Below are 14,049 nucleotides of genomic sequence, written 5' to 3'. Positions count from 1 at the left end.
TCAAGAGGGTAGGAGAGATGGTGTTGCTGGGGGGGGGGAGCAGAGAGACTGGTGTTGGTGGGGGGGGGGGGGAGCAGAGAGACTGGTGTTGGTGGGGGGGGGGGTTAAAGGGATATTCCCCCTCAATACAACATTTCACCTGACTGTTCCACCTAGCATGACTGTATCTGACTGGCCCAGAGCGTCTGATGGGTCTTGTAGAGACTTCCAGAGCCTTCAGCGTGGCCGCACCTACTCTCTGGAACTCCCTCCCCATAGTGATCCGCAACGCCCCCCCCACCCTGGACTCCTTCAAATCAGCCCTGAAAAACCCATCTGTTCACCAAGGCCTTTAGCCCCTAGTCTGTCTGACCATCTTAGAATTGTAAAGCGTCCTTGGGTTGTTTGAAAGGCGCTATAGAAATTAAAGTTATTATTATTATTATTATTATTATTGTAAGGCGAGCTGAGAGAGACCCACCACGTCCTCAGCAGTGAGGCGGGTCAGAGAGACCCACCATGTCCTCAGCAGTGAGGGGGGTCAGAGAGACTCACCATGTCCTCAGCAGTGAGGGGGGTCAGAGAGACCCACCATGTCCTCAGCAGTGAGGGAGGTCAGAGAGACCCACCATGTCCTCAGCAGTGAGGCGGGTCAGAGAGACCCACCATGTCCTCAGCAGTGAGGCGGGTCAGAGAGACCCACCATGTCCTCAGCAGTGAGGGGGGTCAGAGAGACTCACCATGTCCTCAGCAGTGAGGGGGGTCAGAGAGACCCACCATGTCCTCAGCAGTGAGGGGGGTCAGAGAGACTCACCATGTCCTCAGCAGTGAGGGAAGTCAGAGAGACCCACCATGTCCTCAGCAGTGAGGCGGGTCAGAGAGACCCACCATGCCCTCAGCAGTGAGGCGGGTCAGAGAGACCCACCATGTCCTCAGCAGTGAGGGGGGTCAGAGAGACTCACCATGTCCTCAGCAGTGAGGCGGGTCAGAGAGACCCACCATGTCCTCAGCAGTGAGGGGGGTCAGAGAGACCCACCGTGTCCTCAGCAGTGAGGGGGGTCAGAGAGACCCACCATGTCCTCAGCAGTGAGGGGGGTCAGAGAGACCCACCATGTCCTCAGCAGTGAGGGGGGTCAGAGAGACTCACCATGTCCTCAGCAGTGAGGGGGGTCAGTCTCTGGTGGAGGAGGTCCCTCTGGTCCTCCGTCAGCAGGAACTCTCCTCTGCTGTCTCCAGTCACCAGCTCCGGCCACATGGGGCCCTCGCTCCTCTTCTGCAAGGTCACCTCCAGGCTGGGGGGAGGACGGGATGTGGGGGTGGGGGTATTGAGAGAGGGAGACTATGCATCAGAAGTGTCATCATTTCTGAACAGTGAAACTAAAACGTACACGAAATGACCATCTAATAAAAGCTGAGAATCTCGACGTCAACCTGGTAGTAATTGTTTTTTTAAATTAAATTAAATTAAACATTTCTTTAAAGTCCAAACGTTTGGGGTGTCGAGATAAAAGGAGAAAAAAAGCTTCCGTGTTCCATTGCTGGGGCCGCACAGTTACTTATGAACTGATCACTGAACGGATGTTACTGAGGAGGAGGAGGAAGTGCACAGAATCAACATCAAAAGGTGGTAAAAAAATAAATATATATATATCTGTTGTGTTTTCCTCACTACGTGATAAGAACTACACCTGAGAGACATGGATGTGATGTTATTTCACCTGAGAGACATGGATGTGATGTTATTTCACCTGAGAGACATGGATGTGATGTTATTTCACCTGAGAGACATGGATGTGATGTTATTTCACCTGAGAGACATGGATATGATGTTATTTCATCTGAGAGACATGGATATGATGTTATTTCAACCTCAAAATCCCCAAAGGTTTACGGAACGCATGAAGGTGTAGAATCTGCCTCGCTCTGTCTCTCTAGAAGCAGCGCTGGATGATGTAGCACGTCCAGACAGCGTTGTAGAGGGCCGTTGTTTGTACAAACTCATTTATATTTCTTTCTGCCCTATACTGTTTCTGATAATGAGCTCCCACGATGAGAGCCATCCAAATGCAAATACGCCACATTCACATCCCACATATTAATCATTCATGTTTGCACACCTTGAGTGGAGGGGACGGATGCACACAGAAGTGTACACATAAACAGACGCCCGCGTGCACACACACACACACGCACACGCACACACAGGCGCACTGACACACACACACACACAGGCGCACACACAGGCACGCGCACACACACACACACACACACACACACACACACACACACTCTCTCTCTCTCTCTCTCTCTCTCTCTCTCTCTCTCTCAGTGGAGATAAGCATTAGAGGCTTTTATAGAAATCAAGACACGCCGGAAATGGTGACATAACACTGCTAATTGTTGTTGCTAATGAACAGAGCATGGTGGGGGGGGGGGTGAAAGGACCAGGAGGGGGGGGGGTTCTCTGAAGGGAACAGGAGGAAGAGAGACGTGAAGAGCAGCAAGAGTGGGAGAAAACAGGTTTATTATATGGGAGTGAATAAACATGGCAAGGTTGTCGAGACCATAGAAATATTTCTATGGTTGAGAGACTGTGAACGAGAAACTAAAGCAGCTGTGGGGTGGAGGACGTGTCGCTTAGCAAATCGAGCCTGAGTCGAGCCTGTAGCAGTTTCCAAAAGTCTGCCCAGTTGATCGCTCATATATCTATTAAAAGCACCACGAAAGCGGGACTACTGCAAAATACGCAGTTATCTTGTTATGTTGCAGTCTAGCCGTCTTGCTAGTGCGGTGCTGAGAGGAGAGGATTTTGCTTGGGGAAAATTCGAGGATGCTACGTCTGCTATTTACACAAATAAAATAAATAAATCTTATTTTTAGATCAAAATAACCACTCATAGATATTGATTGACTTGTAGTTCGTTTCACAGTTATTTTTTCATGTAATAAATCATCAAATTGCTGGTTGTTATAAATGTGTTATAAATGTGTTTATTATTAAGCTTCGTGTTCTGATTTTCTTGCTGCTTAAAGCACGACCGTTTATGCTTGTCACCAGATGCTAACTGCATATACACTATTGTTTCTAAGAAGAAAACACTGACAGTTTTTGTGATCACAAATTGTGATAATTTGCATTTTTTTTGATAAGTTGCATAACTATCGTTTTTTGGAATTTGAATCCATTTTATTATTTCAGCAATGTCAGAATATGTTTCTGGGATGGCACCTCAGGGTGAAAACACTGCTCCAGAGCACTGCTATCAACATGCAGGCAGAGAAGCCAATCCATTAGAGTAAATAATAGTGTTTCATCCATCTATGTACATGGCATTGATGTAATACGAGCAAACGTTAGATTAGGGAATATTGGGTAGGCTGTAGTCTCACCCAATCGGTGTTCTCAATTCTAAGAACTGTGTCAGCCACTGTTTGTGTTGTTGATTTCCCAGATGGATATGGCTCAGTGTGGATCCTGATTGCATGCAGGGATGACCCCATGACATACAGTAGAGCAGCGGTTCCCAACCTATGGGCCGCGGCCCTCTGGTGGTCCGCGAGAGTACTGCAAGTGGGCCGCCAAATCTTGGATTGAACAGCCTTGATCGTATTGTGTGTGGTGTGCGCCGATATTTCCATCCGAAAAGAAGAAGTCAGCTCGCTTCTTGATTGGCTACATTCCATCCCTGTCACAATCGGACTCGGGAACAACCGGACTCGGTTGCCAGATGGGATCGACATTTTCCACCCTAACCACAGTCTAAAACCGCTAATTCCACCAAAAAAAACCTGAGCCCATCTGGCAACCCTAGTCGGGAGTCGGGAGTTGCCCACACACATAAGGATGTTTGGTCGTAAATATTGAACACATACAACATTTACCATCTTGGTATTTGATCACCTGCTATATAAAACATCGCCGCTCGGCTTTAATGGTTTAACCGCTATTTATTTTTAAAAATTTTGCCACGCTCCCTCTAGTTTTTTGTGAAATTACGTCGTTCTTTTGAGCGCTCGTGCGCGTGGCCTGTGTGGGCCGCGAATACTGTAGAGATTTGTAAAGTGGGCCGTGAGTCCAAAAAGGTTGGGAACCGCTGCAGTAGAGGATGGATGAGGCTGTGTCCAACTTGTTTGCATTTGGGGATAACGTTATTGGCAATAACTTTCTCCAGAAAATTGCTAGATTTTCCAATTCAAAGTTCGATCAAATGTCGTGTTTTCCGTTTTTTCATATTACGAAAGTTTAAGTGTTGAAGAGACCACTCAATATAACAAATAACAGTTTTACGATGACTAAATAATTCTGCTGTAGGCTATCACTTACACAAAATGATACATGGCTTGAAAACAAACTTACGTTTTAGGACGTGTTCAAAAGCAAGGACTGTGCGATCATCTAATTATGTGTAGTTTGTTGTTGTTTTTAGCATGTTGATATTCTATCAGCATGTTTGCTAAACATGCAGTTTGAAGTTCATAGCGATGTTCTTTCTTAGCTGCTAGTTAGCTACCAACACTGTGGTAGCAAACACGTCTGTTGATTCAGAGCAATTTTCTCTGGTATTTGGTTTGAGGTGTACCAACATTTAAATAAGCATATCTTCTTAATTTTTATATTTCAGATTTCAATGTATGACACATCATTTGAAAGCTTACAATCTGCACTTTCATAAAGGAAACAACAGAAAAATGACTGTGCCCTACTTGAGGACCTTTTCACCAGACCCTAAGGGGTAGTGGTGGTCTAGTGGATAGTGAGTTGGACTTGTGATCGGAAGGTTGTGAGTTCAAATTCCGCCTGAAACCACACCACTACTAGTGTGCCCTTGAGTAAGGCACTTAGCCCTCAGTTACTCCAGGGGGAACGTCCCTGTAATTCGTAATTGTAAGTCGCTTTGGATAAAAGCGTCTGCTAAATGGCAAAATTATTAATTAATTACAATTATTAATTAAAATTAAAATTAAATTTTTAATTAAAATTACCCTGTCACAAATTATCTCAGTCATCAATCTCTTTTATTCATTAACTCACTCATTCATTATTACCGATTTTTTTTCATATTCCTAATATAGCTAATATAGTAATACACATTTGATTGATTAAAATTCATTGCTCTGGCTTCATTGTTTAACGGTTGCTTTCATGAAGTTCTCCTCATCAGATAGATTAATAATGACATAGATAAAACTGATGATGTCTGTGAACCTGAATAACAATTCAGAGTGAACGCTCTGTAATCTGAATCTAAAATGACCTTAGTGGCGCTGTGATAAACTGTTTGTAAACAGCAGGGGAGACTGGTGGAGGTAGAAATCGGAAGACTGGCTCATTGTAATGCATTTGATAGCGTTCCTCATTCCATTCCACGCATTACAATGAGGCCATCCTCTGATTTCTACCCTCCCCAGCCTCCCCTGGTATACAGCCATGCCCTGATGTGTCAGTCTGAGCCCGTTCTCCACAAGAGGTTCTCTAATGTGACTCCTGAATCTGGGCTAAGAACACACCGCTCTGTGTCTCCGTCCACACTACAGAGCTGAACTGAACCGAGCGGGTTCAAGCTAGACTGGTCTGGCTCCACATCCACCATGGTCACATCCACCATGGTCACATCCACCATGGTCACTGACACAGTGCTGAAGAAATACAACCTACAGGCCAGCACAGCATCATGTTCTTCCCTTTCCCTAGCACTGTGACCATGCTGGGTCTCTCCCTAGCACTGTGACCACGCTGGTCTCTCCCTAACACTGTGACCACACTGGTCTCTCCCTAGCACTGTGACCACGCTGGTCTCTCCCTAACACTGTGACCATGCTGGTCTCTCCCTAGCACTGTGACCATGCTGGTCTCTCCCTAGCACTGTGACCACGCTGGTCTCTCCCTAGCACTGTGACCACGCTGGTCTCTCCCTAACACTGTGACCACGCTGGTCTCTCCCTAGCACTGTGACCACGCTGGTCTCTCCCTAACACTGTGACCACGCTGGTCTCTCCGTAGCACTGTGACCACGCTGGTCTCTCCCTAGCACGGTGACCACGCTGGTCTCTCCCTAACACTGTGACCATGCTGGTCTCTCCCTAACACTGTGACCACGCTGGTCTCTCCCTAACACTGTGACCAATCATGCTGGTCTCTCCTTAACACTGTGACCACGCTGGCCACTTCCTCTTCTGGGAAGTTTCACCTGCGGTGACTGTGACGTGTGGTTCATACACTCACTCTAGACTAATGTATATAAAAGTTCGGAAACGTTATTTTGGTTGATTAATCCTCCCCTTTAATAATACCAATTGGTATTGTATTTTATATCGTTGGAAAGCCTGATTAGTCACCTTTACAACAAGGTACAAGGTACAAGGTACTTGTAAGGATCATGCATTCGTGGAATGAGCAACACAGCTAAACGTGTGGGTAGCGGCCCAAAAATATTTGCCAAAATCCCCTATATTCTTCTGTTGATATTCACTCTCGTTAATGTGGTGTCCGTGTTGTTGGGGATAAACGACGGCAGAGTAAACCGGAGAGAGAGATCAGCATGTGTGTAGTATACGCGTCTGTCTTGAGGGAGGGCATTAGGTACTATACACTGAGAATCAGTCTATTGAGCTGCAGGAAGATGCATTCATTATCCAGATAGCCATTCGTCATCCAGATATTCATCAACCAGACCTTATCCAACAGCCACTCTTTTTTCCCCCTCACGGTGGGCAAAGACATCACGTTGCAATGTACGTGAGGCATGTGAGGTATACTATGTACGTTTCTAAAACACATGAACTTATGTTAAGACGTATGTGAGGCTAATACAACACTATTGAATAGGTCAAACAACTCCATATAAGGAGTGACATCAAATTCTGTCTCCGCAAGTTAAAGGTTGTGGAACGTCGTGTAAACGTGGGTCGGCCCTGTTAGCGTGAAACAACCCCTTAGTCTGTGTGTCTCTGACTGAGAATCTAAGTGGTAAGTGGTAAATGGACTGCACTGAAATAGCACCTATTGGGGGTCTGGTGTCTTGCCCAAGGACACCTCGACACGTGGACAGGAAGAGCCGGGGATCGAACCCCTGGCTTTACCTCTCGAGCCACAGCCGCATCTCCCCTCCGGGCAGAGGGCTACCCGCTAACCGCTAACCTCTTGTGGTCTTTGATGATCCAAGCGCTGGCCTCGGGGTCCACTGGGGCGTGCAGCTGCCCCTCCAGCAGGGGGGCGAAGCCCTGGACTCCCACCCTCAGCGTGTCGGCGGTGAGCTGGAAGCACACCTGGTCTTTGGTGACGTCCTCTGGCAGACGCACAGACACGGTCAAGTCCTCCTCCGTCTGCTGCCAGAAGTAAATGGGATCTGAAACAGGAAACGTTTGAACTGAACCTTTATTTATAAATCTATATATTATATATCAGTATAACAGAATCTATATTTCAGGAGAGACCTGGTCCAAGACAGTACGGTAACAACAAACCAATCTCTGTATTTGACAATTACATTTGTATAGATTTCTATCTGTGAGAATCATCCCAATGCACCCAAATTCCAACCTCAGCAAATATGTTCAAGTCAAGACTAAAACCCCATATTTTTAATGACTTTAAATGACTAAATAATGAAATGATTATTATTGGAGCACTTTGAGCTGCAACGTTTGCAGGAAAAGTGCTATACAAATAAAAAGTTATTATTATTATTATTCATAAAACATGTAGCATGCATGAACTATATAGAATGACCATGAAACTATAACTATAACAGAGTTCTTGGGACAGAAGTGAGAGTGCTGTAACTACTGTAATCATAATAATAATAACTTTTATTTGTATAGTACTTTTCATGCAAGCATTGCAGCTCAAAGTGCTCCAATCATTATATAATCATAATTTAATTATTTAGTAATTTAAAGGCAATATTAAAAATATGTGTTTTTAGTCTTGACTTGAACATAATATGTGCTGAGGTTGCATCCCTAATGTAAACTGGCAGTGCATTCCACAATTTGGGTGCATAAAATGAGAATGCAGCCTCACCAAATCTCTTCTTTTGTACATGTGGTACACAGAGAAAACCATCTGTTGGGCTGATATGCGAGCAAAAGGTCTTTCAGATATGCTGGTGCTGTGCCAGTGAGAGCTTTATAAACAAGCAGAAGGATCTTGAAATCTATTCTGAACTTAACAGGAAGCCAGTGTAGATCATATTGTCATATTGCTTTTTGTGTGGGCTTTCAGGGTGGCGGTGAACTGTCCACCTCTAGACTCAGAGATTCTTCCCCCTTTCACTCGCTAATGGCCCATCTCTCAGCAGCCACCACCAGAGACACGCAGCCCATTACTCTGACATCCGTTAAAGGGGTAATACTTGCCTGGCTGGAGGCTTTGATGAATTAAAGCTACACGCAGGTTGACAGGTGTTGTGATTGTAGCCCTACCCTTTAAAGAACAGATTCATCTGGACATTGCTGTGCGTAATCCCTCTATTTAAATAGAATTAACCAGCTATACAGGTGGCAATGTCGCTCTCACTTTCTCTGTGGGTAATTGCTCTATTTAAAGTTCAGAATAGATTTCAAGATCCTTCTGCTTGTTTATAAAGCTCTCACTGGTCCAGAATATCTGAAAGACCTTTTGCTAGCATATCAGCCCATTAGAGCTCTCAGGTCACCCAGATTGTGGAATGCAACCTCAGCAAATAAGTTCAAGTCAAGACTAAAAACCCATCTTTTTAATATTGCCTTTAAAATAATTAAATTATGATTATATAATGATTGGAGCACTTTGAGCTGCAACGTTTGCAGGAAAAGCGCTATACAAATAAAAAGTCTTTATTATTATAGGTAATTATTATTATATATTATTATTAACTATTATAGGTAATTAACCAGCTATACAGGTGGTAATGTCTCTCTCTCTCTCTCTCTCTCTTCCCTTCTCCCCCTCACTCACTCAGTAAACTGATGCTGGCAGGTCCATAATCATACTATAATTGTATAATCTGGCTGGCTGATTATACAATTATAATCAGCCAGCATTATATATGGGTTTTGAGAGGGGCGAGAGTGTCCAGGCTGAGGGACAGGGTTCCTACAAGTTTCAACAAGTAAAATTAGATGTGGTTGGACCGATTTCCTTGCAGGATCTAATTTTGAAGACCTAGCACCTAATTTTTAGACTGAATAACTGAAATTGGAGACCTTTTTAGGTGTTATGAATTGGATTGCTGGATTTTAGACTTTAAGGCTTTTTAAGACCAGCGCGGGAACCCTGGAGGGAGAGGGCAGTGTCGTAGTGGGCTACTAGACCATCCGCCGTGGCTTGGATGAGAGCCAAGGCCATGTGGGTGGTTATCAGGCTGGACAGGTCTAGTGCACTCACTGATTTGATGTTGTGGAACGCAACGGTGCGCTGTGGACGCTGCCTTGGCAGGGAGATGGGGACGGTGAAAAGGATGGCATGATGGTCGGCTATCTTTAAATCCAGGCACTGTAGATGGGAGGGGGGTGTACCAGTGGAGCACACCAGATCAAGTGTGTGACCTCTCTTGTGGGTGGGGCCCTGAACATGCTGGGTGATGTTAAAACAGTCCAGGAGTGACAGGAAATTAGTAGCAAGGAGTCCACATGTATGTTGAAGTCGCCAATCAGGAGCGTAGATGATGACATGAAGCAGACAGAGGAGAGGAGGTCAGACAGCTCGGACAGGTAGTCAGAGGCAGAGGTATCAGACAGGAAGTCAGAGGCAGAGGTATCAGGGGGGCGGTAGATGAGGACGACCTGGAGCGGAGCAGGCCCAGTCAGTGTGAATGCTGCACATTCAAATGAGGTGATGGGTTTTTAGTCTTGACTTGAACATATTTGCTGAGGTTGCATCCCTAATGTAAACTGGCAGAGCATTCCACAATCTGGGTGCATAAAATGAGTGAATGAATTATTTTGTACATGTGGTACACAGAGAAAGCCAGTGTCAGAAGACCTGAGAGCTCTATTGGGCTGACATGCTAGCAAAAGGTCTTTCAGATATGATATTACAGAATGTACTTGACCTTCATGAAGAGCTGAGTAGAAGTGACTTGTGTCACAATCAATATAGATGTTCCTCTCTGTGACCTATGACCCCCCCCTAACCCTAACCCAGTAGAGTCTCCTCTGAATATAACTATGTGGTTTATCATCATTATCTTCAGGGCCCAGAATTTCCAAACATGATCAGAATGATCCTGGATTCTGTTCGCTATCCAGGATCAAATTCAGACTGGTTGATACTACAAAACAATACACCAGGTAGATCTGATCCTGGATACCAAAAAACTATCCAGACCATTCTAAACTAGATTTAAAGCTTGGTTTATAATGCCATAGCCTACCGGTGGTTAGCAATGAGCAGAAATACAGTTGCATGTTTTAATACTGTCTGGTGTGTAATGTATCGTAGCCTAGTACAACATGAAACAGTTTTATTTTAAAACAAACACACGCACATGCACACACACACACAGACACACATACACACAGACACACACACACAAAAGAAAAAGGCCTATAGACGCGTCAAACTTGCCCTGCTGAGTGACAGAATCAACTTCCTCAATCTTAACTCCTCGCAAAACGGGACGGCAGCATTTGACCATTACATCATGCTACTGCTCCTTCCTGAGACAGGAAATGACCCGTGCGGAGACGAATGGTCAACTTCACCATTAACTCACCTGTCCACCATCTCGGTATCAGACTTTCAACAGCCTCAATTTGTTTTTTAAAGTGGGCAGTCCCACTCATATTTTTTTGTTTGTTTGTTTTTGTTATTTTTTCTGACATTTTTTTTTTCTATATTTTTCTTCTCATATTTTTCATTTTTTATTGACAGTACAGTATAGATTATGACAGGAAGGATGGGTGAGAGAGAGAGGAAAGATGACATGCAGGATATGTCCCCGGCTGGAATCGAACCGGGGACCCTGCGGTTACATGGTCGAGGCTTAACCCGCTACGCCACCTAAGCGCCCCCCATATTTTTCTTTTTAATGACAGATATAGTAGAGATTATGACAGGAAGGATGGGTGAGAGAGAGAGAGAAGGGATGACATGCAGGATATGTCCGCGGCTGGAATTGAACCGGGAGCCCATGGTCAGCTGGAATTGAACCGGGAGCCCATGGTCAGCGCTTAATCCACTACGCCACCTAAGCGAACAGCCTCTAATTTTGTGATGTCCTCTTTCTTTCTGCTTATCAGTCTGTGCGTGTCAGGTTTGTTTTACTTGATTTATTGTACAAGGGTAAAGTAAACAGGTAAAGTAAACACACTCCCTCTGTAAGGAGGAGCCCAAATCCTAGACACACACTACCGGTAGTAGCAACACACTAAACCCAACAGTAGCAGTAGCTTAAGCTACCTAGCAACAAACACACAGAAAGATACTATAGTAGAACACACAGTAACAGACTAAAGCTTTAACCGCACACACAACTCTCAAGTGTGTGTCTCCCCCAGCCTTTTATCCTCAACCTCCACCCTTGATTGAGGGTGCCATCACCATGGCGATGGGCAGGAGGGAAGGGCAATCACCTGGGAGGAAACACAAGAAACCAACAAACACACACTACGGACGTAACACTGTTCACCTGCTTCATCTGAACCGGTTCAACCCCCCCCCCCCCAGAGAGGGACTCAACAGAACACATGGAAAGAAGCCCAACGCTACTGTGTCTCAACGAGAGACAACATCGGAGGCAAGACAGATGTGGAGACACAGAGGAGTCCATGGATACAGATTGAGTCAGACACACCCGCAGCCCAAACCTTATTACTGAAATTGGAACAATTTTCACCGCAGGGACAGACGTAGTGAGATCTGCCGCAGAGACAACTTCATTATCTGCTTTTGTTAGGATTAGAGTCTCTCTCTCTCTCTCTCTCTCTCTCTCTCTCTCTCTCTCTCTCTCTCTCTCTCTCTCTCTCTCTCTCTCTCTCTCTCTCTCTCTCTCTCTCTCTCTCTCTCTCTCTCTCTCTCTCTCTCTCTCTCTCTCTCTCTCTCTCTCTCTCTCTCTCTCTCTCTCTCTCTCTCTCTCTCTCTCTCTCTCTCTCTCTCTCTCTCACTACCACACCACCACCTGACTACCACACCACCTGACTACCACACCACCTGACTACCACACCACCGTCTGGGTCGTCTGATAGGAGAGGTTCAACGGACGTTCTGGAACTGGTTGTGGTCTGGCCAGCAGCACCGGGCTGGAGCTGCAGCTCTACTCCTGGGCTACAGGGCTGCGGCTCTCCTCCTGGGCTACAGGGCTACGGCTCTCCTCCTGGGCTACAGGGCTGCGGCTCTACTCCTGGGCTACAGCTCTCCTCCTGGGCTACAGGGCTGCGGCTCTACTCCTGGGGCTACAGGGCTGCAGCTCTACTCCTGGGGCTACAGGGCTGCGGCTCTACTCCTGGGGCTACAGGGCTGCGGCTCTACTCCTGGGCTACAGGGCTGCGGCTCTACTCCTGGGCTACAGGGCTGCGGCTCTACTCCTGGGCTACAGGGCTGCGGCTCTACTCCTGGGGCTACAGGGCTGCGGCTCTCCTCCTGGGCTACAGGGCTGCGGCTCTACTCCTGGGGCTACAGGGCTGCGGCTCTCCTCCTGGGGCTACAGGGCTGCAGCTCTACTCCTGGGGCTACAGGGCGTTGTAGCGTTGGACGCTGGCTGGCGGGTGACGGCGTTCCGCCTACAAAGCGGCCCGAAGGCACTCCGTTCTGTCAGTCTGTACTGGTCTGTTGTTGTTTGAGGAGCCCCTGTACCACACAACCTCTTCATACAGACTAGAAGTCCATCCTCCATCAATCTGCGTTGCAAGGAGCCTGCTGGCTGTAGGGTGTGTGTGTGTGAAGCCTGCTGGCTGTAGGGTGTGTGTGTGAAGCCTGCTGGCTGTAGGGTGTGTGTGTGAAGCCTGCTGGCTGTAGGGTGTGTGTGTGAAGCCGGGCTTGAACCTTACGGGATCCACAAGCGAACCTGTGCCCTTGACCATTCTTTCCTTCCGGGGATGATGATGATGACGAGGATGATGATGATGACGAGGATGTCCTGAGTGGTTAGGTGTCTGTGGAGTATGTTATCATGTACTGTCCGATTCAATGGGATCTTACAATAAAATAAAATAAAATCTCTCTCTCGCTCTCCCTCTCAACAGTCTCTGTGTGCCCGACAGCGTCAGGTCACCTCTATCTCCCAGAAGCCTTTGTGACAAGGCTGACCCAGGGGGAACTGGAACAGGCTAATGTATTTCCTCTCTGTCCAGTTACTCATCCCCATGCCGCTCTGTCGAGCACTGGCTCTCCTGACAACTAAAACATCCTCTCCCTCTCTCCCTCTCCCTCTCCCTCTCTCTGTATGTAATATGACAAGAACACTGATAAAAGGCAGAATCCATGATCCATGATCCATTTAGAACCCAGGCCTGATCCATTCAGAACCCGGGCCTGATCCATTCAGAACCCAGGCCTGATCCATTCAGAACCCAGGCCTGATCCATTCAGAACCCAGGCCTGGTCCATTCAGAACCCAGGCCTGATCCATTCAGAACCCAGGCCTGATCCATTCAGAACCCAGGCCTGATCCATTTAGAACCCGGGCCTGATCCATTCAGAACCCGGGCCTGATCCATTCAGAACCCGGGCCTGATCCATTCAGAACCCAGGCCTGATCCATTCAGAACCCAGGCCAGGTCCATTTAGAACCCGGGCCTGATCCATTTAGAACCCAGGTCTGATCCATTTAGAACCCAGGCCTGATCCATTCAGAACCCGGGCCTGATCCATTCAGAACCCAGGCCTGATCCATTCAGAACCCAGGCCTGATCCATTCAGAACCCAGGCCTGATCCATTTAGAACCCAGGCCAGGTCCATTCAGAACCCAGGCCTGATCCATTCAGAACCCAGGCCTGATCCATTCAGAACCCAGGCCTGATCCATTCAGAACTCAGGCCTGATCCATTCAGAACCCAGGCCTGATCCATTCAGAACCCAGGCCTGATCCATTCAGAACCCAGGCCTGATCCATTCAGAACCCGGGCCTGATCCATTCAGAACCCAGGTC

The 14,049-nt window shown here is 46.8% G+C and overlaps 1 protein-coding gene across 1 annotated transcript in view; it reads right to left on the bottom strand.

Annotated features, from left to right (window-relative positions):
- The window catches only part of nudcd1 (NudC domain containing 1), a 44,951-nt gene that overhangs the window by 9,494 nt on the left and 21,408 nt on the right, over positions 1–14,049 (bottom strand). Inside the window, exons 6-7 of the mRNA XM_080525883.1 lie at positions 7,118–7,325; positions 1,127–1,271 (exon numbers count right to left, since the gene is read on the bottom strand). Of these exons, the coding sequence (XP_080382009.1) occupies positions 1,127–1,271; positions 7,118–7,325 (353 nt within the window). The remainder of the gene's footprint in view (positions 1–1,126; positions 1,272–7,117; positions 7,326–14,049) is intronic.

This window comes from Nansenia antarctica (genome assembly GCF_963989245.1).
Source record: "Nansenia antarctica genome assembly, chromosome: 3".
Taxonomy (NCBI): Eukaryota; Metazoa; Chordata; class Actinopteri; order Argentiniformes; family Microstomatidae; genus Nansenia; species Nansenia antarctica.
This window is presented reverse-complemented; position numbering and strand designations above follow the sequence as displayed.